Source organism: Lycium ferocissimum, chromosome 6 (genome assembly GCF_029784015.1).
Source record: "Lycium ferocissimum isolate CSIRO_LF1 chromosome 6, AGI_CSIRO_Lferr_CH_V1, whole genome shotgun sequence".
Taxonomy (NCBI): Eukaryota; Viridiplantae; Streptophyta; class Magnoliopsida; order Solanales; family Solanaceae; genus Lycium; species Lycium ferocissimum.
In genome coordinates this window covers 73,670,173-73,694,824 of record NC_081347.1, presented here as the reverse complement: position 1 = coordinate 73,694,824, position 24,652 = coordinate 73,670,173, and the positions used below count along the sequence as shown (strand labels likewise).

The 24,652-nt window shown below is 35.8% G+C and overlaps 2 protein-coding genes across 2 annotated transcripts; both read right to left on the bottom strand.

Moving 5' to 3' along the window:
- Positions 1 to 15,268: 15,268 nt before the first annotated feature.
- LOC132061644 (receptor kinase-like protein Xa21) lies at positions 15,269 to 15,640 on the bottom strand. The gene has a single exon (XM_059454416.1). The coding sequence runs from the start codon at positions 15,638 to 15,640 to the stop codon at positions 15,269 to 15,271; it is 372 nt and encodes a 123-aa protein (XP_059310399.1).
- A 79-nt stretch (positions 15,641 to 15,719) lies between these two features.
- On the bottom strand, positions 15,720 to 17,744 carry LOC132061643 (LRR receptor-like serine/threonine-protein kinase EFR). Its single transcript, XM_059454415.1, has one exon. It carries the CDS (start codon positions 17,742 to 17,744, stop codon positions 15,720 to 15,722), a length of 2,025 nt encoding a protein of 674 aa, XP_059310398.1.
- Between the last annotated feature and the right edge of the window lie 6,908 nt (positions 17,745 to 24,652).

Genomic DNA, 24,652 nt, shown 5'->3' with positions numbered 1-24,652 from the left:
ATTCATCATTCACCCCCTTTGGTTTTCTTATGGCCTCGGTTCTTTCCCGAGGGGGGGCCTTTGAACCGAGCGTAGGTAGATTTTTTCTTTAGTCATAGAAAGGGCTTTTCCTGATGACGGGTGGATGACAACCTGCTTAAGGGAAAATTAGTCCTTAGGATAGGTGTATTCAAATGCTAAGTGCACGGGTTAGGTGAAGTATTGGCATATGAGTGATCTTGAAATTTTTGTGAAAGCATGCCTTGAAATTGTATCACTTTTCTTGAAAGCACTTGAAAATGGTTTTTGTTTTGACTCGTATGACCCACTTGGCATTGTTGATTTTCATTGTTGTTTGATTCGAGGGGACAACCGGATCCTCTTGCGTTGATTGTGTGCCGTATGTGAGTAAGGTTTTGCATTTGAATCCATGTTTGGTATTGACGTCTAGAACTTGCCTTGTGTTCGCAAAGCGAAATGAAGTTCGTACGAGCCTAGAAAATGATAGAGGCGTTTCTTTGATTAGTCACTAAAAAGCCTAAAAAGTTATCCCACCAACTTGCAAATAGCACCCTAGTTAACCATCCTTTTGAGCCTTAGCCTTTTCTTTGATAGCAAGCAATTAGCCTTTACCCCTTCGTTCTATAAAACGTGATTTTTGATCCAAATACTCTATGAGCACTTTAATCATTTACATGTATAATGGGAGTTGATGTGAAATAAAAAGGAAAATGGTTGTTAATTGTAATCTAGGAAGACAATGGAGCACCGAATGAAAAGAACTAATTCACTTGTTAGTTGGGAATTGAAAGAAAAAAAAAGAGAAAAAAAAAAAGAAATCTGAAAAAAATGTGTAGCGAAAAATTTTTCCTTCTAACTTGTGTGACTTTTAAAGAGTGGTGCTTAAACAAAGAAAATGGGTGAATTGGGAGAAGTTTAAAGATTGGTTGGTGTTGAATAAGGGCTAATGAAGAAATTGTGCAAGAATGATAAAAGTATATGTATTAAAGTGCTTAGGGAGGTTAGTCACTATTATCCAAATAATTCCTACCCATCCCTTAGCCTACATTACAACCCTCGAAGTCCTACTTGATTCTAGGTTCGTCTTACTTGTATTAGTAGAGTGGTTACACTACGGGGAAGCCTATGGTATGTCATATTTTACATGTGATATTCTTTGTGAGAGTGAACGTACTTAATGATGTTATGTCCATTGATTCAAACATATGTGATTCTTGAGAGATATGGACTACTTTATTTTGGTGAGGGCACATAATTAGCAATAGAGTGGTGAAGCGCTGATTCCTTGATCATAAGGTTGCTTACATGCTTTAACGTGGTGTCGTTAGGTCAATTGGTTTTAAAATTGAAGTTTTTTCAAGAAGGTGGTCCTTGGTGCTGAAAATGAGGTTTTAAATCTTTGGCATGGCTTTCGCAAATTGGCTTGTTGTTTTGGTTTGAAAATTTTCTTTTGAGATAGCCATACTAGCCAAATCCCGTTGCAGACCTGTTTGAATGAGTTGAGCTAGAAGTGTAGTTTGGTGTTGGTTTGTGTTTGCTCGAGGGCGAGCAAGGTCTAAGTGGGGGTGGTGATATTTGGCACAAATATCATGTTTTGTATCATTTTACATCATACTCTTATTGACTTTTATCGCTTAATTCGTGATGCAATCGTCGTATTTGAACTTATGTCGTCATATTTCATGTGTATAGGTACGAAGATGACAAATGATGAAAAACTGTGCTGAAAGTGGGTGATTTTGGAGCATATGACGATCAGACGAGGTGACAAGTCGAAGACCACAAGCGATGAACAAAAAAAAAAAAAAAAAAAACTGAAGGCCTCGCTTTTCATCCGCATCGCGTGAAGAAAGGACAACAACCAGCCCCAAGATTATCGGGTGATCCTTCCACATCGGCGAAGGAAAGCGGGAAGGCTCGGACCGTGCGCGATCCTTCCGCGATGCGGAAGGAAGCCGGGGTTCTCGCGCAGACTTTCCGGTTCGACTAGGATTTGGTTTCCTTATTTTTTGTTTTTACCCTAGACTATATATAGACATTTTATTAGCCGAGCACGGTGTCCGGGGATTAGTTCAAAGATTTGTAAGCCACCGTTCTCTTTTTTCTCTCTCTAGGTTTATTTTATTTTTCATCTTTCTCAACCCTAGGTTATTCATGAATTCTTTTGTCTATGATCGAATCATGAGTAGCTAAACATCTCAATTCTAGGGTTGTGGCGAAAGACTTGAAAGTTGGTTTGATGACAATTATTATCTATTGATTTTCCATATTTTGGGTTGCTTATTTATTCTTGATCTTAATTGTTTGATTATCTGGCCAATAGTTAGACACTATCTGTGATGCGTGAATTGGACTTGAGAAAGGGAATTCACGTACGTAATAAGAATAAATAGAGTTTGTTCGATTTAATCATTTCGCTACTGAGGATAGAGATATACCCTTTAGCCCTACTTAGTTGAATACGGAGAAATAAATGCGTTCTTGTTACCTCTGACGACCATAGAGATATAGGCGTTATAGTAACATCTACGGCTCGTGAGCGCCTCGAGAGAATATCACAAAGTATAATTAACCCGTCAACTAGTAACCCGAAATAAAATAGGTGGAATTGTCCGAAGATAAACCGGATTGTCGAAAGCCATGACCCTAGATCTTTCTCTCATCCGATAATTCTTACAATCTTTGTCAAGATATTCTCGGTACAAAAAAACACCCATCACAAATTGTTTACTTTTCAGTTTTAGTTTAGTACAATAAACATCTTGATTTTTCACTTTCTTGAATAGTTTCATCCGAATTTGAATTAGCTTAACAGTAGAATCTAAGTCTCTGTGGGATCGATATCCGGACTTAACGCCTATATTACTTGTACGACCACGTATACTTGCGTGTGCGTTTGGGAGCAACAACCTAGTTTTGCGAAGACCATGCGTTCACGTGCCCCATAAGTTGCATATAAATTCGCCCCTGGTTTCCCGTTTACATCCACAAAATAGAAGAAAAGTTATGCTAATTCCTTTCGTCTCATGGTTTTTTCTTCACATGTATTTTTTTTTCCTTACGTTTATCGTACAAACAAACTGTTAGTGTACATGTTATTTTTGTCAATTTTTATAATACGCGATAATAATGGTCATGGGATTAATACAAAGAATTTTAGCAACTATTTTACAAAAAAATGAGACTCGATTTTAGTCTTTTCTTTTGGTTTTAATTAAAAGAGACTGTATATATTATTGTTTTTCAAAACTTTAGTAACCTATTTGCATGTTGTTTTTTAGCTAAAAGTTTCTGGGGAAAATGCTTTTCAGAAGTTTTTCCAAATCAAATTCAACAACACATTATAACTACCACTGTGGGAAGTCTTTACTTCTTGACCTAACAAATTGCGGTTATAGTATTCCACACGTATCTTGATCTTGGAGTTTACTTCACAAAGCAATTATGTTTTGTGTGAAATGATCCTTGAAATGAAAATCCTTTAATTTGATGATGAAAATCCTTTAATCCGAATAACTAATACAACATTTGATTTCCAATATTAAACTCCGCGTAAGTTATATATGCAGAGTTCAATACCTGAAACCAATTACAACGTTCCATAATTTTATTTTTTAGGAAAGAAAAGTGAGCCAACACTGAAGGTATTAAAGGAAAAGATAGGTTGCAATGGACACAACTGTGAGGGTGAAATCATACATATATACAATAACCATTTTGCTCACAAGTTTGTTTGATCTTTATGTTAACTAGCAGAGTATTTGGTTGGGGGATTATGGGGGTAAATTACTTGCTTATAGAAAGAATTAGGGATAAGGCACTATTACCTCCTTGAACTTTGGCCAAAGTTGCTCTGAAACATCTTACCTTTTCAGGGGTCCTATTAGCCCCTGAACTTTTTTTAAACGGAATAATTACCATTCAAAGCGCTGACGTGGCAAAGAGAATGTATTTCACTCTCTTTGGGAGAGTGAGAAGCATAAATTCTGACACGTGATATTTTTTTAGTTGGGTACTTTACATTTAATTACACCTAATTAATTATCATTAAAGCTTAAAGTCTTTTTCTAAACTGATTTTATTTTTTAAATGTGGAAAACTGATTATTTTTTATATATGAAAATAAAATCTAGTTTTCCTGATTTAGTTAAAAAAACGGATTTTCCACATTTTTTAAAAATAATTAGTTTTTCCAAATTTTTATAAAAATTTGATTTTTTCACATTTTTGACAAGAAAAGAAACTTTTTCCAGATTTTTTTAAAAAACAATCCAAATTTTATTTGAAAAATAAAAGTGTCCTAAAAAATGAAATCATGAAAATCTAGATTTTTTAAGACATTTAAAAAAAAAAAAAATCCATGTTTAAAGAAAAAAAAAAGTGGGTTTTAAAAAATCAAATTTTCAGATTTTTTTTTTTAATATCCATTTTTCATTTTTTTTTATAGAAAATTCAGTTTTTCAATTATTTTTTTTAAATTGTCACGTATGCGAAAAGAATTAAAAAAAATAGAAAACAAATAAATATACATATGGCAAGGAGAGTGTATGCCACTCTGTCATAAGAGAGTAGATATCCAGTTTCAGGGCGGTAACTATTCGTTTTAAAAAAGTTCGGGGGGTAATAGGACCACCGAAAAGGTAAGATGTGTCGTGGCAACTACGGCCAAAGTTCGGGGGGGGGGGGGGGGTAATCGTCCCTTATCCTAAAGAATTAACAGCGAGATTTTATAGGATATGTAATTATGAAATTATAAGAGAGGTTTTCCAGACATCTCTGGCGATCAAAGTGTTATTCTTCAGATAAATGATCATATTTCTGTAGCATAGTATGAAAATAATGTCTAAAACATGTCTTCAACCTATAACTGTGATATCGCTGGGCAATGTCACCAAAATCTAGCAATACGCACATCATATTTCAATGAGATTGTTGATTATTTTGTCGAAGATAAACTTAGGAATATAGCAGCAGACTCAAACGTACCCTTCCTTTGGGGGGGGGGGGGGGGGGGGGGGGTCGAGTTCTGTGAACTGACGGTGTAAAAGATATTAAATCACAAGTATCTAGCTTCTAATTGTAATTTTTTTTTTTTTGTGTGTTCAAAGCAGTAATTTAACAAAATCAGTTTATGTTTTAAGAATCCAAAAAACAGAAAAAACATTAAGGACAAAAATGTGGAAGAATCAGAATATTTCCGAGCCCACAAGTTTCTTGTGTCCTTAAGAAATCTAATCTCCTCACAATAAATGCCAAGGTTAATGATTAATTCCTCAAATGATAAAACGAAAAACTATTCGCAATAGCCGCAATACAAATCGCGAACTTCAACGAATTCAAATGGCGGCAGCAAATCACACGACACTTACATTTTGTTTGAAAATGATGCACAAAGGAAGACTAAGAGGAATTTCAGAATTTCGGTGTTTTTATGCTTCAGTGAATAAAAAATATTAAGCAAAACTACAACTTATATAGCCATCTAATGGGTGTCATGAAAATGTGTGGTGACTTTACAAAAAAACGACATTCTTTGTTCCAGGTGCCTTTTCGGAAAAATCACTTAATTTCCCATTCACACCACACAAAACCCAACACCAATGTACCCCCAAAATTCACGGACTCCAACAAATGATGTTCCTCTGTATATGTCCTTTCTTAATTAGCTCGCTTCCCCTTCCGCGCCTAATGTGACTATGCCCAAAGTCCAAGAATGCAATAATTAGTACAAGGAAATGCAAAGTGCTCAGTTCACCAAATGTTTATTTTCTTTTTCTTTTTCTTCCACTATCACTTTTGGTTGAAAAAAATAATAATTAAATTATTGAATACAAATGAATAAGCTAATTAATGGATAAAAATATGAAGGAGAGTGTTACACCTCGAAAAATTTTCCGTTAAGCATACAACGAATAGACTAACGAAGGGCATGACGTATACGATGTTTGACAAGTAAGAAATAGTCTCTAATGGTCCTAATTAAGATTTCCAAATACATTTGAGGTAAGAGAGGAAAGTTGTTGAGGAAAGCAAGCTATAAGTTGTGTGTCGGGCAAGAATTTCGAGTATGGAAATAATGAGAGGTTAGGGACGTCTTGGAGAAGAGTTATAACGACCCTTAGATTGTTAATGGAGTGTTAAACAAGTGTTAAGAAGGTTCCATAAGGATTGGAGATCAAACGAAACGACGGAAGACGACTTTGGGAAAACTGTGAGTTGCACGGCCACTTCCACAGACCGTGTAACTTTGTACGAACCGTGGAAGGGTCCGTGAAACTCCCAGCAGAGTTGGTGGCTGGCTGGTGGTGAACCACGACCAGTTCCATGGACAACATAATGTTCCACGGACCGTGAAAGTGTCCGTGGAAGTCCCGACGAGCTGAACAAGTTCTGATTATATAAGTGTGTTCCCACCTCATTTATTTCATCCCCCACATTCTCTTCATCTCTCTCAAGACCTCTAGAATATTCCATACACTTCATCCACAAGAATTCAAGGAAAATTGATGATCAACTTCATCAAACCAACAAGAATCAAGATTGTGAAACACATTAAAGTCATCTAAGTCAAGAAATCCCAAAAGAAGTGAACTAGGGTTTTGGTGTAAGGAGAGCATTGCTACTCAAGGCGTGTTTCTACACTATCTAAGGTGAGTTTCATGATCTTTTCATATTATTTGAAGTGTTGAAAAGCTGAAACACTTGGATTATAGAAGAATATAGGAAGTGGGTCATAAATGCAAGAATAGTGCTCTTGTTGAGAAGTAGTTGGAATGAACCATGGGTATGGGTATGTTATGATTATAAACAGATTATAAATGGTATGTAGAACATGGAATGAGTAGTATATGCGAAGAAACATGATAGTGAACTATGATCATGATTTTGGAGAATTGAGAGGAAATCGTGAAATGTGAATAATATAGATGAATGACGATTGTTGTTTATGATATTGTGATTGTTGTTATGAACGTTTGGGAGTTGATTTAGAATGTGGAGGAAGTCGTATAAAAAAACGAAATACTGCCCAATTTTTTCTAGCTTTAGTAAGCACGTTCCCATAACTATTTAGCTAATGTCGATACAAATCCTCTTGAAGGTAGAACACGTGCATTAAAGGAGAACGAGCAAGAGATAGAATTAAACGACAAAGGTATGTAAGGCTATCCCCTTTTCTTCCAAGGCATGATTCCTATGTTTTCTCCATAATCTTTCTTACTCCTAGAAATGCCAGAAGTCTATAGTCTCTGAAGAATCTCACGATAACTCCAATCCTAGAGATTTTCAAGCCTAAAATTCTAGATGATTTCATGATGTGACTGAGCGTGCTATATAATATATGGCCTCAGCTTATGTCTGACTGTGCTATATAACATATGGCCTCAGTTTATGTCATGGACCATTCAAAGCGAGACCTAACGGTGATGATGCCATAATGTACTCGGAGGCTTACGACCTTACGTCACTCCGATAAAGTGCACCTTTATTTGGGCTCTCATGCATGCTACGCATATTATATATGTATATGATATGTATATGTATATAGGGGACATGGGGAAAGGTGAGGCGCTATAGACGCATAGCCACCTGATCAGCTGGTATCTTATGATGTCGTCTCGGACGCGGGCTATATGGGTAATGGATCGGGCCGTTCGTTCCGCAGCAAATATATATATATATATTGATATGTGATGATATACGGATCGGGCTGCACGTTCCGCAGCAATACATGACATGATGATATTTTACGAGTATGCATGCATGACTCCGCCTCAAGAGGCAAGCAGTCCTAAGGTTATCCTTTTATGTCTATTCTATTTCCTGTTCCCTTGTTATTTTGTGACGCATGCCTTACATACTCAGTACATTGCTCGTACTGACGTCTTTTTTTGTTATATCCCGTATTTTTGTACATTGGAATATTTTCAAGCTAATCGAGATAAGTTTAAGGACAAGATTATTTTGGGATATGAGATAGAGACTTTTAATTCCCGATTTTAATTAGTACACGAATTGCTTATAAATTTTAATTGGTATAGAAATATTGGTGGAGATTAGGGATTAATTAACCATGATTAGATTATTAAGTGGGGGTTAGTGATTAATTATGATTAATTAACTTAATTAGACCACTAAGTGGGCCCCACAAAATGTGACTGAATTTGATTGGTGCTTGGTTGAGTGGGACACATGTCATTGTGGCTGGACATGTGTCACCAATATGGGCAGCATATATAAATGAGTTAATGACTCATAATTCATTATCTTCATCCACAAAGTGAATTAGAGAGAGAGGAGCTCAGTCATGGCAGCTCACGGCCATGACTGCCCTTGAGCAAGATGATGATTTTCATAGCAAAAACTAAATTCCTAAAGTGTTCTAACACTTCAAAGAGGAGCAGCAAGGCTAGAGTTCATGTTGAAGAAGATAAAGTAGTTCAAAGGTGCACGTTAGTGTTATACCTCGCATTTTGTACGTCGGAATATTTTCAAGCTAGGGCGACAAGTTAAAGACAAGGCTATTTTTCCGACTTTGTCTCAAGACATAAGTTGCTTATGAATTTTGTTGGATGGAAATATTAAGGAATTTGGGGTTAAAAGTGAATTATGAAAAGTTAGACATTTTATGAAATATGGGACCAAAAGTGAATTATTGGGAAGTTGGACATTCCATGCAAACTTGGGGGCCAAAAGTTAATTGTATAAAGTTGGCCAATTCATGAAAAATATGAAGCCATGTGGCCGGCCATGTGGTTATGTGGGCCATGGCCACATGGTTGGCTATTGTGTGGAATAAAAGGTGACAAGGTCATCTTATTTCATCACTTCACCTCGAGAATTTTCAAGAAAAAAATGGGAGAGCCAACACAAGGAGGTGTTCGGCCATGGCAAGAGAAAAAGAAAGATAAAAAATCTTTATCCCAAAAATAATTCCTTCTAGTTTTCCTACCAATTGAAGGGTGCTCTTTAACGTGGGATAGTCGTTAGAACAAGCAAGTTCTTTATTCTTGCAAGAAAAATCAAGTTGGCCGAGTGGTGAAGCTACATGGAAAAGGTAAGATTTAATCTTTATTTCTATATGTTACGCATGGGTTGTGCATGTTGTGAAGTGTGGAAATGAATGAAATTTATGAAAATATGGATGATAGAGTGTAGCCGTGTATTGTGTGGTGGCCGTGGGTGTGTATTGTTGTGAAGGAGAAATGAACTAATTGAATTTAGCATGTTTGTGTGTTGTTGTAATGTGTAGAAAATGAATGAAACTCATAAAATGTTGGAATTGATGTTTGGCCGTGCATGTTGGATTTTGGCAGTGTGTATTGTGTTGTGGAGTAAGAGGAGAACTAATTTGTTTAGCATTTGGTTATTGTCGTGGTGAATTTTATGATGTGGAATGAAGCTTTAATGATCTAATTAAAGGTTATGAGTGTGTGGGCTGATTTGGAGCCTAATGTGATTTCAATATGTTGACTTGAAGTTTATGGAAATAATGTTGTTAGCATATGTAATTGTCGATAGAGTTTATGAATTGGAAGGTAGAAAATGTATTGTTGTTGTTTTTATGGAAATTGGAGGCTTCGGGTTGCCTTGTATGTTGGACGGGCTGATTTGAATATTGTGCGGATTACTTGAAATATTTTTGAATCTTGATGAAATGATCTTGGATTAGTATTCGAATATGTGAATGTCGATGTTGACTTGAACGTATGTAGTTTATTGGAATGTAAATGGAATGTCGTCAAATTGTGTAGAAAGGAATTATTGATGTTAGAATGCGTTCTGAATCACTTATGGATATCGTTGTCATGCTTGTTGGTTTGGTTGTTGTTGATTTAGCCGAGTGGAATTCTCGGGGATGCCCGATTTATAGGGGAAATGCTGCCGAAATTTCGGTAGAAAAAGTAATGGCGTGAAATTGGATTCTTGATGTTTATGACTAATATTCGATATTTATTGACGTTGTGTAGACCTTGGAGAGTCGAGACGTAAGGTTGGATTAGCTTAGGCAGCGGCTAAGGTATGTAAAGCTCACCTTTCTTTCTTTTGGCATGTCCTAGTTGAAAGTAAGTTATGACACGTTTCTCGAGGTAACTCTATTCTTGCAATCCGAGTATGCTTATGATTCTTATTTGTTTCTCGATATTTACATTCTTATGTTTCAAGTGATTGAATTTCAAAAGGCTTATAAAGAACTTTGCTACTAAAAGGTCCCGAACTTCAAACGCTCGTAACTTTTGCATACGAGCTCGGAACGCCCCAAAACATAATAGGTAACTTCATAAGACATAACATTCCCCTATCTCTCGTAGTCGGGCCCGGATGGGGCCGGTACCCGTCCGTGGGGCCCACGGCTTTGTTACGACTATCCTTAATGACTTTTAAGAAAAATTGAGTACTATTTTCACCTTGGCTTCCGAATATGGATTTCCTACTTATTTGATAAGTTTTGGGATTATGATTTTTATGCATTTCAAATGAGGACTGTTACGCATATGACTGCGATATGTAACTATGATTTCTAAGTCCGGTTTAATAAATTCCGAGAGATGCCTGAAAGGTACTTGAGATAACTATTGTTCCGATTTGCAAATGATGGTTCGCCTAATTATTTCATCGAGTCTTGAAAATGATTTGTGTGCATATGGTTTCTCACTACTCTGCTCGTGCGAGTCAGCCACTCTTTCACTGCGTCCCGGGCCAGGGCATGTATTCGTGCACGTTTCTCTGCATTGTTCACCGCGTCCCTCCATGGAGGGCACGGGCACGTATATTTACCGCATCCCTTGCTAGCGGGGCCGGGGCACGTTATTTGATATGATGATATGGGGGAGGTGGCCAGGATGGCACTTGATGATTCCCTTTTACCGCGTCCCTCCATGGGGGGTCGGGGCACGTTACATGTACATGCATATGATATGATTTTACTACCGCGTCCCTTACTAGAGGGTCGGGGCACGTTATATGTATATGTGTATGCGCATACGATGATTTCATTCACCGCGTCCCTCACGAGGGGGCGGGCACGTTATATGCATACTTGATGATTTTATGGAAATGACATACACGATATATGTTTTTAAAGGCAAGTTTTATGGTTTTTTTCGTACTCTTTATTTCGGTATAATCCCGCTTATTATATTTCATGCTTTACATACTCGCACCTATTCCGTCGACCCCCTTCCTTCGGGGGCGCGTTTCATGCGCGCGCGTACACCCAGTGAGTGAAGATATTAGTAGGAGATGTCCCGGCGGGATTGGCGAGCTCCGCTTTAGTACCGCCGAGTCAAAGTATTATGATATGGATTCATGTTCGTGTTAGAGACTTTGCGAACGATGTCGTGGGTATAAGATGTCAGTTGTGTAAGCGGCTATGTAAGCCGATATGTCATTTTGCGTTGTATTATAATTTCTATATGTTTTTAAATGTTACAGATTTTCTTGGATCGAGAAAGGTAAAGAGCATGTTATTTTTTTTTTTAGAAAACTTTCGATATGTATTTATATTACGATTTGAGAGTCAGCGTGAGTATGAGTGTTATGTGAGTCAGCGGGTTCGCTCGGCCCTACCTAAGGGTCGGGTGCCCATCACACCCTAACAGAAATTAGGGTGTGACAGTTAGTGTGGGTCTGCCCTAATAAAAATTGAGGTAAGATTTCTTCCTTTGTCATGAAATTACAGTTAATAATGTTGTAATGGAGAGATTAATTTGTATTAAGTGGAATTGGAAGTAAGAAAATTTCATGATTAGTGTTGGTGTTGAAATGGACAGAATTGGAGTTGTTCAAATTAGGTTGGGTTTGATTGTTGTTATTGTAATTAATGTTATGGATTATGTGTTAAAAGTGAAGGAATCATATATGTTAATGTTGAGGTGTTGTTTGAGCCGTGTAGGGGGCTGTTCTAATCAGAAATGGTGAATTAGTTTTAATTAGCATTGTGGTTGTTGTTGTCATGAATTATATGATGAAAGTGAAGGAAGTAAATGGTTAAAGTTGAAGTTATATTTATTTTGTGGGCTGTTTTAAGAACTTATTGTGATAACTAAGTAGATTTCTTGTGCATGAAGAATTGATGTTGTTGTCGTGTGGTTGCTGGTATGATTCATGAATTGAGATGAAAGGAGTGTATGAGATAACGTATAAGAAGCGTATATGGTTTGCTTGGTGTATTCGTAGATGTTCGTAAGATTATCGGGCATCTTTTTATGTTGTGATTAAGGACTGTTTTGGGCATGTTGTTATTCTTTCCGAATTAGAAGATTAAGTATAGTTAAGATTATACATTGTGTTGTTATAATGGTTGGGCTGTTATAAGATCGTTTCGATGAAATGTTATGACTATAGATTATTAAGAATAACTTGAATACGTCGTAATCGTTAGGTTAACTATTAATGAATGTTGTGGTGTGTGGGCTGATCTGAATGTTATGCAGGTTGTTCGGAGTATCCTTGAATCTTGTCTTGGTTAGTCTTGATGTAGTACTTAAACGTGTGGTTATGGATGTTGATTTGGTTGTTTTATAGTCGGCTTGAATATAAGGGAAATGCCGCCTAATTTTCTAGAAATGAGCTACTAACGTTGGAATACGTTTTGAACCTTCCGTAAGCTTAACCGTGGTTCTTAACGTCTTAATATAGGTTGAGACACTTTGGGCAGCGTATACGTATTGTGTCGCGGATAAGCGTTAAAGGTATGTAAAGCTATCCTTTCTTTCTTTTGGCATGATTCATATGAAACGAACAAATGACGAATGTATAAGCTCCTATTCTTAGAGACACTAGGATGGCTAATGTGCTTGACTTCCATAAGTTATTTCATGTTATCTTGATACGTGTCTATGATTCCTGAGGCTCTATTTGATATAGTCCATAGTGACGTTCAGAGGGTACTTAACATTACTATCGTCTTTGATACTCGAGTGTTAGTTCATTTTACATATTCCATTGAGTCTCAGATGATGATTTAGTTGCATATGGTTGCTCACTACTCTACTCATGCATGTTGTCATAATATCTTTCACCGAGTCCCGGGCCGGGTATGTATTAGTGCACGGTTTCACCGCATTGTTCACCGAGTCTCTCACTGTAGAGGCCGGGAGTACGTACATATATATATATATATATATATATATATATAAATGATGATATGAGGATATGATGATATGATGATGTGATGATGATAGCACCGAGTCCCATGATGGGCCGGGCATGGTATACATGTATACGACTTATTCACCGAGTCCATAATGGGCCGGATATGGTATATGATATAGCTATGCATGATTTTATTTCATAAGGCATAGGTACAGTGGTTTCTTGATTATCATACTTGTCTCCTGGAATCTCTACTTCAGTTATGATCTTCCTTATTGTATTTCATGCTTTATATACTCAGTACATATCTCGTCGACCCCTTTCTTCGGGGGGGTCGCGTTTCATGCCGCAGTGCGGATACTCGCTTTGGTAATCCTCCGCACCAGGACTTCTACTCGGTTTCTTGGAGTGCTCCATTGTTCGAGCCTAGACTTTTGGTACGGCATCCTTTTGATGTATATATGTGTTTATCCGAGGGTACGGCGGGGCCTTGTCCCGTCATATTTCACTATCGATACGCTTAAAGGTCTGTAGACATATGTGTGGGTTGTATATAGATGTTATTCAGCTGTGTCAATATGACTTATTTTGGGATGTTCCCGTACGTAGTGGCAGCCTTGTCGGCTTGCGTATATATTTTGAGATGTTGTATGTAGTGGCAGCCTTATCGGCTTGCGTATATATAGTTGGGACGTTCCCATACGTTATGACAGCCTTGTCGGCTCGTGTATTATGTTATCTTTTGATTGGTTGTGACTCCTCAGGAGACAGGTTACCTATATATACAAATGTGACGTTCTGAGATAACGTCTTGTCTTTGCAAGCTTCCATATTGTGTTTAATTTCGGGTTAACTATATCTACAGATATGTATATGAGTGTCCAGCTCGAACACTAGTCACGGCCTACGGGGTTGGGTCGTGACATTTTTCTTCTTGGACACTGTGTTCATGCCCACAGGTAGACAGGGAGACGATCCAGCTTCCTAGGAATCAGATCAGCTTGTGCAGGAGCACTTTCATAGACCGGAGGTGCAGTTTCTGATATATTCTTTTGTGTACATACTCGGGCATGGCGGGATCTGTCTCCGTCTTCATGACCCCGATTTCGACTAGAGGCTCGTAGATACTCGTATGTGGGTAGCAGATATTATGTGACCCTCGATGGATATTTTGTACATTATTCTTTTGCTATATATATATATATGTGGACATGTCTTATGGAGATTATATGTGCACAGGTTAAGGTAATAGTAGTATGATGTGTGGTGCTCGGGGGGGGGGGGGGGGGGGTCGGCTCGGGTACGCGTCAGGGCCACTGTGCCGGTCGGGACAGAGAGAGGCAAAAAGAGATGAAACAGATATTTCCAAGCTTGCAAACAGAAAGTAAAATAGTGCAGCTAAACACCTTCATAATATTCATTAATTTAATTATGATTTATTCAAGCACTCAAACCATACTCAATCAAACAAGTAAATAGTTTCAAATTAAACCACTCAAATGTGAAATCACAAAACAAGGAACTACAACACTCTGAAGTATAAACAATACATGACTCCAAGTAGTAACTATACGCTAGACTTTATTACTAAAGAAACCATGTAAAAGAAAAGCAACATATTAACTTGTAGGTCAGAAAGCACACCACCGAAACAGATAACTTCTACATTTCCAAATATGTTTTCTTGATTTTGCTAAGCCTCTTGACTACATCTTTCATGGTGATTCTTGATTTTGGCATTTCTTTTGTGCAATCTAAAGCCAATTCAATCATGGAAATTATGCAGATCTCACTTTTGGAAGTGATTTGTTTTTCCTCATGAAAAATATCGGCATCCACAACTTCCATCATAGTTCTTGGAAATGCTTTCTTTATCCATTCCCTCAAGCCAACATTTTCATTGAATATCTCTTCATCTGTTGGTCTTCTTTTTGCCAAAACCTCCATTAGCATGATGCCATAGCTGTAAACATCACCACTAGTGGATACTATTCCCTCCGAGCCATATTCTTAAAAGAACGAGAATGAGAAAGAATTATTCATCCGATATATAACAACAATTAAGTGCTAAAGTTGATTTTTATTTATTGCTAGAATTTTGAAGGGCTTAAATATGATTTTTTGTGAAAATAAAAAAGAAAGGTCTTGGATATATACCGGAAATAGAAAGAGACTAGTGTACACGTGCAATATATCCAAGAGTGCCTAATGTCTCTGTATGTGCCATAGACTTGCTTACAGCTAAAATCTTAGAGATGCCAAAATCACCAACATGTACCGCCATTTCTTCATCCAAAAGAACATTGGTTGGCTTTAGGTCACAATGAACTATCGGGGTGTCATTACCATGATGTAGATACTCAATTGCCACAGCCACATCAAGCATTATGGTGACTCTTTGAAGAAGGATCAAGTGGCGATCTTCTTTGTACAACCAAGTATCAAGACTTCCATTGGGCATGTATTGCAAAACAAAGGCTCTTATGTGTTTGCTAGAGCAAGTAGTGATCACTGAGACAAGATTTGTGTGTCGAACATTTCTCATGACTTCACATTCTGTATCAAACCTCTGGCATACTTTCTCATTTTCCAAATCTAGAACCTTTATGGCCACAATAGTTCCGCTAGATAATGTGCCTCTGAGAGCTTCCCACACCAATTAAATTTGATCCATCAAAATTATTTGTTGCTATTTGAATCTGATGATAAGAAATCAATTGATAAGTTTTGATCTCTGGAACCTTTTCAACATCTTTGGACTTTCCTTTCTTCTTTCGTTTCATTATCCAAATTGAGACCAACAAGAATATTAGAAAGGATGAAATAACCACCGGAGTAACAATTTTTAGCAGAAGCACCTTAAACTTTGATTGTTGTCCAGGATTAGTGATAGCACAAGCAGGAACCTCCAATATGTGCATTCCACATAGACCTTTGTTCCCAAGAAATGATTGCAGAGTGGAATTTGCAAACACACCACCATTGGGTATTTCACCTTTTAAACTATTAAATGAGACATTGATGCTTTTAAGGTATGAGAGTTTTTCCAATGTCTTAGGAATAGTACCTGACAAGGTATTTAAAGACAAATCCAAGAATTCCAAGCTTATCAAGTTGGAAAAGGATAATGGAATTGGGCCTGAAAATGAATTGTTGGATAGGTTAAGATACTTCAGGTTTTGGAGGTGCCCCAAACTGCTTGGTATCATCCCCGAAAAGTGGTTAACAGAAAGATCTATTTCTACAATGGCCTTTAGTTCTCCAATATTCGGTGGTACTTCTCCCACTATATAACTCTGTGACATGTATAGATAGAGAAGACCGCTCATTTTCCAAAGGCTTAGAGGTAGCTTTGATGGAAATTTGTTAGAACCCAACAGAAGATATTGTAGCATGCTAAGATTTCCTATACATACTGGAATTAAACCAAAGAGCTCATTACCATTCAGATATAATTGAACCAAATTAGATAAATGGCATACCACCTCTGGAATATGTCCCTGCAATTTATTGTTATGTAGATACAGCCCTTGGAGTTGTTTAAGCTTACCAATCTCAGAAGGAATACTCCCTGTCAAATTGTTTTCTTGAAAGCCTAGGCTAATTAGACCGCTCATGTTGCCTATACTTGTGGGAATAAGGCCATTGATGTGTGCATCTCCTATATGAAATATTTCAATAGTAGATGAAAGATTCCCAATTGAATTGGGCAAAACGCCATTCAACGAATTGTGACCCACTTCTAGATATCGCAACATCCTACAGTTCGCCAAAGAATTCAAGAATAACAACTCATGCTCTCTTGGTTCATTGGTAAGTTGATTGGTATGTAGGAACAGTCCACGCAGCTCACGAAGATTTCCCAGATTAGTAGGAATAGTTCCTGTGAGAAAGTTCCCTGCTAGATCCAGTATCTCAAGCTTGGAAGCATTTGTTATGAACAATGGAATTTCCCCTTTGATCTGATTTTCTCCCAAAAAAAGTTCCCTAAGGTTAGGAAGATGAAGACCTGTAGTGGCTGGAATTCTCCCCGAGAGGTTGTTGAAACTAAAATCAATTATTTCCAAAGAAGAAATATTGAAAATAGCTTTTGGAATTTCACCAATAAGATTATAATTATCGGTAAACGATAATTGCCTCAAATTTGATAGCTTCCCCAATTCTGGAGGAATTGGCCCCTCCAAGCGATTTCTTTTACAATAAAGATTTCGCAGAGTGGAAATATTGCCCAATGAAGTGGGAATAGTCCCTTTTATTGGATTATAACCAATATAGAACTCTTTAAGCTTGGATAAACAGCCAATATTTTTGGGAATTTTTCCAGTTATATTGTTGATTGATATGGATAGAAAATTGAGCTTTGTGAGTTGGCATATGTTGGAAGGAATGCAACCAGAAATTTGGTTGTTAAATATACTTAGAAACTTCAGATTTGACAAAATATTCCCTTCATCAAGCAAGAGAGGACCAGAAAGGCTATTGTTTGCAAGAGATGCGACAAGAAGCGACGAAATATTAAACAGTGTTGTAGGAATGGAACCTGTTATTTGATTTTCGTGCAACCACAAATTTGTAAGTTGGCTAAGATTACCGATCTCCATAGGAATGTTGCCATCGATTCTATTCCCAGACAAAATGAAGTTCATCATTTTCGTGGCATTTCCAACCGAAGGAGGGATTATACCCGTGAGGCTATTGTTCCTGAGGTATAAGACTCTAAGTTCCGGTACATACCATGGCCCTTTCCACATTTCGCCACTGAGTTTATTCAAAGACAATGAAATCTTTTGAATTCTCTGGTGTTGAAATAGACTTGTTGGAATACTTCCTTGGAGCTGATTGTTCCTAATATCAATCACTCGCAAACGAGACAACTGACCAAGGCCATAAGGGATCTTTGTGGAAGAAGTTGTTCTCCAGATTGAGCTCTCTGAGAAAGGACAAATTGGCCAAAGACGGGGAAATTGTGCCTTGAAGTTGCAAATTAGGAAGACCCAAGGCTAGAATCCTTTGCCTTTTTGTACTACAAGTGACACCAAACCAAGAGCAAAAAGAAGTATTCTTGGTCCAGTTCTTGACCAAAAAATGACTAGGACTTGTAATAAAATTTTGGAAAGCTAGTAGAGCTTGTAGGTCTGTTTCATTTGAGGAAGTAGCGGATAAAGAAAATGAGAAATACTGGACTAGAAAGAGATGTATCAATAGTAAAATGTATTTCTCCATGCTGTTACTATGCACTGGAAACACACTGCTTTGAAGGGATTTATATGAAACTTGATCTGAGTAGTTTCCAAAGTTACTCCATTATATAGCACCAATATACCTAGAAAAAAAAAAGAGACAGAAAAATGGAAAAGGATATATGTTCTATCATTAGGGCAGCCCGGTGCAGTAAAAGGTTAGTTGATTGATAGTCTAATTAAATGAGGAGGAAAGTATATTGGAAAAGAAAATGAATGTCCACTTGACTTCACTTAAATTACGTCACAAAAAGGAGAAAAGCTATCGCCTTGTATTGGAAGAAAAAATGTACTCCCTAAGTTCCAATTTGTATGACATTGTGTGACTCGACTCGACACGAAATTTAAGCATGTGATAACAAATGTAGGACTATAAAAGTTTCTTTTAAAGGTAAAATGTAATGTTTAAAGTTAAATTATTTCTTAGTGTTTAAAAAAAAAAAAAACCACTCCCTCCGTCCCAATTTATGTGGCATTGTTTGGCTTGACACAAAATTTAAGAAAGGAAGGAAGACTTTAGAAATTGGTGTGATTATAAATTATTTCATTAAGGGTAAAAGAGGAAATCGAAAGTTTAATTATTTCTAATTATAGAAAGATGACATACTTTTTAGACAAACTAAAAAGGAAAAGAAGTATAAATAACAGACACTGAATAAGTTAACATTCCAACCCAACATAGCACACGTTAGGGTATTAAAACACGTCAACGACAAGAAATAAATAAAATAAGAAAAGAGGAGAATGAACCTTTATTTGAATAAAAATGTACTCCAACGTTGATTATCAAAAAAAAAAAAAAAAAAAAAAAAAGCTCAAATGAAAATCACTGTGACTTTCACCTCCGGGTTTAGACATGACATTGGAATTGGGATTGGGTGATTTTAAGATGGGATCTGTGGAGTTTTAACAAAGAAGATAACAATGGAGAAATGGTCTATTAGGTGTTTTTGTATATTCTTGGCTACGACTGATTAGTTTTTTAGGATGATTCTCTAGTCTCGGGTCCATTAGGTTTCTATATTTAGCTATTTATAGTGTGTCTAGGTGTAGGGTTTGTGGAAGGTCTTCCCTTTGTCAACTTTCCCAAAATGCCCATGTGTAAAAAATATCTTGGGAAGAACGAATGAAATATTCCTTCCCAAAATGAAATGTGCTTTTTGTGTGGATTGGATGAAATTTTGCCAAATGACAATACACTATTGGTTCTATTTTTGATTTAATTAATAAAAATATTATTCCTAATTTAAAAAGCAAGATTAAAAATACTCAGTTACTCGATACTCTTTTATTACAATCTTTAACTTGGAAACTAACTAAAATAGATAAAGAGAGTATTTTTTGGGAAATTTTCTTTCTTTTGTCACAAATTAAAACAAAACTTATATTCTAAAAATGAGACTCTTTTTTTTTTTTGGCTGTTTTCAAACGTCCCGAGAGGGTCTTTTTTTGCTTTAAAAAATATGTAAAGAATGATGTTCTCCAAAATAATAATCCTAGCTTGATTTATGTGAACCTATTTTCTTATTAATTAAATGCAAAAAATGTCTCTTTCTATATTTAAACAATTTACCTTTATGTAATGATTTATAGCCATACAAAATATATGTGACTCATTTAACACCACAAATTTAAAAGTCTTCTACTCATTCTTACACTCCATGTCTAGTCAAATGGGTTCACCTAAATTGAAACGGATGGAGTATTAATTTAATGACATATCGCTTTAAATAAAATTAATTTAAAAATTGAAACGCTGAAAATTCTCTAGTTGTTGACTTGACAGAGCAATTGCATTTCCCAAGTCTTCACGGCAAACGCAAGAATTCCCCACATGTACCTTCACATCAAACGTACAAAACATTAATTTCTTTCGTATGAAATGGTCCTTAAAATGAAATTTTTTTGATAACATAATAAAATGTTTGAATGTATTGTATTTGATCTCTTTTTCCTGTATTTATAATCTATGGTTGTTCATCGTTATTACTTATTGTAACTTTTCCCCTAGAAACTTGTTTGCGTGCGTGTATATGTGTTTTGTGTTATTTTAGAAAAATAAATACCCCTTCCGTCCCAATTTATATGATACTTTTTTCTTTTTTTGTCAGTCCAAAAAGGAATGAAACTTTTTTATATTTAGTAACAATTCAACTTTAAATTTACTTTTCTACCCTTAATAAAATGATTTCTAGCCAAATAAATCTCTATGGTTTGTTCTGATCACAAGGTTCGAAAGTTTTCTTTTATTTCTTAAATTTCGTGCCCAGTCAAACACCTTCATATTAAATGGACAGAGGGAGTAATATTCTTCTAAAAAAAGTGTTCTGTACTTCTGTTATTCCAGGAAAACTTTTATATGTAATATGTAGCTTAGGAGATATACTAATCATAACATTCATTTTAGAGTGAATAGGTTAATAAATTAAATCAGCTATCATCGTTTTGCAAGTTCCATACATAAATTATTTGGTGCTCACAGAACTCCCATGAACTACCGTGACTCATATTAAAGTACCCCTTGGAGGAGGAATATAACACGTAACATGAATATCACGCTCCAAAAGCTCCTACAAAGAATTCCAAGTGGCAATACACGTGGAAAAAATTGAGTGAATAGATTAAAACCCCCTAAACTATCACAGTTTGCGACTTCATACTTAATGGGTGTTCACAGAACTACCAGGAATTCATTGTGCTAGGTGACTAGTTTTTAAGACTTTTTTCATCACCCTTGCGCCTTTCAGCAAGTTATCCTAAACAATGTAACATATTCAGCTGAATTTTATTAATCTAAAGGGACTTAGACCAAAAACTCTGACGGCTGAAGTGAAGACTTTGAAGAAGAACTTAGTCTGGAGAGGAGGTAACAGGACCCATTGGCAGAGCTAGGAGTTTTTTTTTAAAAAAATTCAACAAAGAAGAATTAAACAATTCCTATGCCAAGGGAATTCAACAACTTGAATATAAGCAAAAAAGAATTATTTTTGCGCTATTTACATGTACTATAATTTTTTTTTCAACCAAGGGGCCGGGGTTCAATTGAACCCCCTTGCGCTCCTCTGCCTCCACCCCTAACGGGAACATCTAATTATTTAGGTATGAAACTCATGAAAATGATAATAGTTTAGGGATTTTAACTTATTCACTCTTCATTTAATTTGTATGTATGTCTGTGTTTCTTATAGTGTACTCCTTTCTGTTCTAGTTTGTCTGACATAGTCCGACTTGACATGAAATTTGAGAAGGAATTGAAACTTTTTGAAAGATTTAGTCTTAAGCATTTCATATGTATGAATATGAAAGTTTCTCATTATAGGTAAAGTGAAATGTTTAAAGTGAAATTATTTTCTTGGTATACATAAAAAATAAAAAAAATAAAAAAAAATCCTTTTATGAACGTACTAATAAAGTTAAATGATTGTACTGATTTCCACAACCTTTTATGCGGTGTATTACGCATTATTGAAATGTCATCATTCTCACATTGAGGAGTACATTGGCCAACTATATAAAGACAAGAAACACAAGAAGACAGGTGAATTAATGCGTAAGCTGAGGGTTAAGGAAAATGATTGAGAAAAGTCATTCAACTTGCATTATTGAAAAGTCATTCAACTTGCATTATTAAGAAGGAAAGAAAAAAACATATTATATATTTATATGGTCCAGCGCCAAGTAAATGGGAGTCCATGCAGTCTAAAACAAGTTCGAAAAAGCATGTTTCTTGACCTCTTGCCAATCACATACTGAGGAACGGATCTAAAATTTAAAAATTATGAATTTCTATGACTTTAAATTATTACACAATAATAATCGTGTTTACGTTCAAATTTTTATAACTAATTTTTGGATTTCTCAATGTAAATAAAGAATTTAAACAAAAGGTATTGGATTCACGTGAATCCATACCATATATAGGCTTGATCCGCCCCTGACCATGTGCATCACAACTTGCATTGATCATCTAATATTGCAATATCTGAGACCAGAATGTTCGGACAGAATGTTATAAAATATTGCATTCATCATCTAACAATTTGCGCGCGTATTTTTGTTCGTGTTTTTATTTTTTTTTATTTTTATTTTTTATAAATAATACTGTTCTAAAAAGATGTTCTATACTTCTGTTTTTCCTTTCACTATTTTATAACTGTCTTGAACGTATATATTCCAGGAGAACTTTTATATGTAATATGTAACGGAAGATATAAAATAATCATAACACTCATTAAGAGTGAATAGGTTAATAAACCACTAAACAATCATCATTTTGAAAGTTCCATACATAAATTATTGGGCTCACACAGAACCCCTATGAACTACTATGAACTTTTTTTTTTTTTTTTTTTTTTCTTTTTTTAATTTTAAAAAAAAAAATGGGGGAGGGGATTAATTACAACATGAGGATTCGAACCACCAGGAAGGTGAAAATTCAGGTAGTCAACCAACTGAGCTATTGGATCCCTACATTATGAACTCATATTAAAGTGCCCCACGGAGGAGGAATAGAACATGCAAACATCACCCTCCAAAAGCTCCTACCAAGAATTCCAAGTGGCAGTACAAGTGGAAAAAAATTGAGTGACTAGATTAAAACCCCCTTAAACTATCACCATTTGGCGACTTCATACTTAATGGGTGTTCACAGAACTACCATGGATTCATTGTGCCGGGTGGACACATTTTAAGACTTTATTCACCACTCTTGCGCTCATCAAGTTATCCCAAACATTTTGTTACATATTCACCGATTATAAAGGGACTTAGATCAAACAGCTCCGACGAGTGATGTGAAGACTTTGATGAAGATCTTAGTCTGGAGAGGTAACACGAACGATGGCGGAAGAATTTGAAACAAAGGGATTCAAAAAAATTCCTATGCCAAGGGGATTCAATTATTCAACAACTTATATATAAGCAAAAAGAATTATTTTTGCACTATTTACATACTACCATATTTTCCCCCCTTGTACACCTCCTCCACCCCTGTATGTATGTCTATGTTGCTTATATGGTATTCTATCTATTCTAGTTTGTATGACATAGTCTGTTTTGACACGAAATTTGAGAAGGAAATGAATTTTTTTGTAACTTTTAGTCTTAAACATGTCATGTTATATGTATATGGCTATAAAAGTTTCTCATTTACATAAAATGAAATGTTTAAAATTAAATTAATTATTTGATATAAAAAATAAGTTTTTATGAATTATTGAGGAAAATGTTACACTGCTACACATTATAGAAATGCCATCATTCTCACATTGAGGAATACATTATCAAACTTTATAAAGACAAGAAAACAAGAAGACAGGTGAATTGCGTAAGCTGAGGGGTAAGGAAATTGATTGAGAAAAGTCAGTCAACTTGCATTATTAAGAAGGGAAGAAAAAAAACATATTATATATTTATATGGTCCAGCACCAAGTAAATGGGAGTCCATGCAGTCTAAAACAAGTTAGAAAAAAGCATGTTTCTTGACCTCTTGTCAACCACATATTGAGAAACGGATCTAAAATTTAAAATTTATGAATTTCTACGACTTTAAATTATTACACAATAATAATTGAGTTTATATTCAAATCTTTACAACTAATTTTTGGATTTCTCAATGTAAATAAAGAATTAGAATTTAAACAAAAGGTATTGGATTCACGTGAATCCATACCACGTATAGGCTTGATTCATCATATGCATCACAACTTGCATTGATCATCTAATATTGCAATATCTGAGAGCAGAATGTTCGGACAGAATGTTATAAAATATTGCATTGATCATCTAATAATTTGCGCGCGTATTTTTGTTCGTGCTTTTTTTTTTTTTGGTTTATAAATAATATTGTTCTAAAAAGATGTTGTTCTATATTTCTGTTTTTCCTTTCACTATTTTATAACTGTCTTGAACATATATATTCTAGGAGAACTTTATATGTTATATGTGACGGAAGATATAAAATAATCATAACATTCATTAAGAGTGAATAGGTTAATAAACCACTAAACAATCATCGTTTTGAAAGTTCCATACATAAATTATTGGGTACTCACACAGAACCCTTATGAACTACTATGAATTCATATTTTATTTTATTTTAAAAATGGCGGAGGGGATTATAACGTGGGGATTCGAACCCCCCCACCAATAAGGTGAAAGTTCAGGGTAGTCGGCCAATTGAGTGTTTACTCTGATCCTACACTATGAACTCATATTAAAGTGTCCCATGGAGGAGGAATATAACTTGCAAAACATCACGCTCCAAAAGCTCCTGCCAAGAATTCCAGGTGGCAGTACAAGTGGAAAAAAATAGAGTG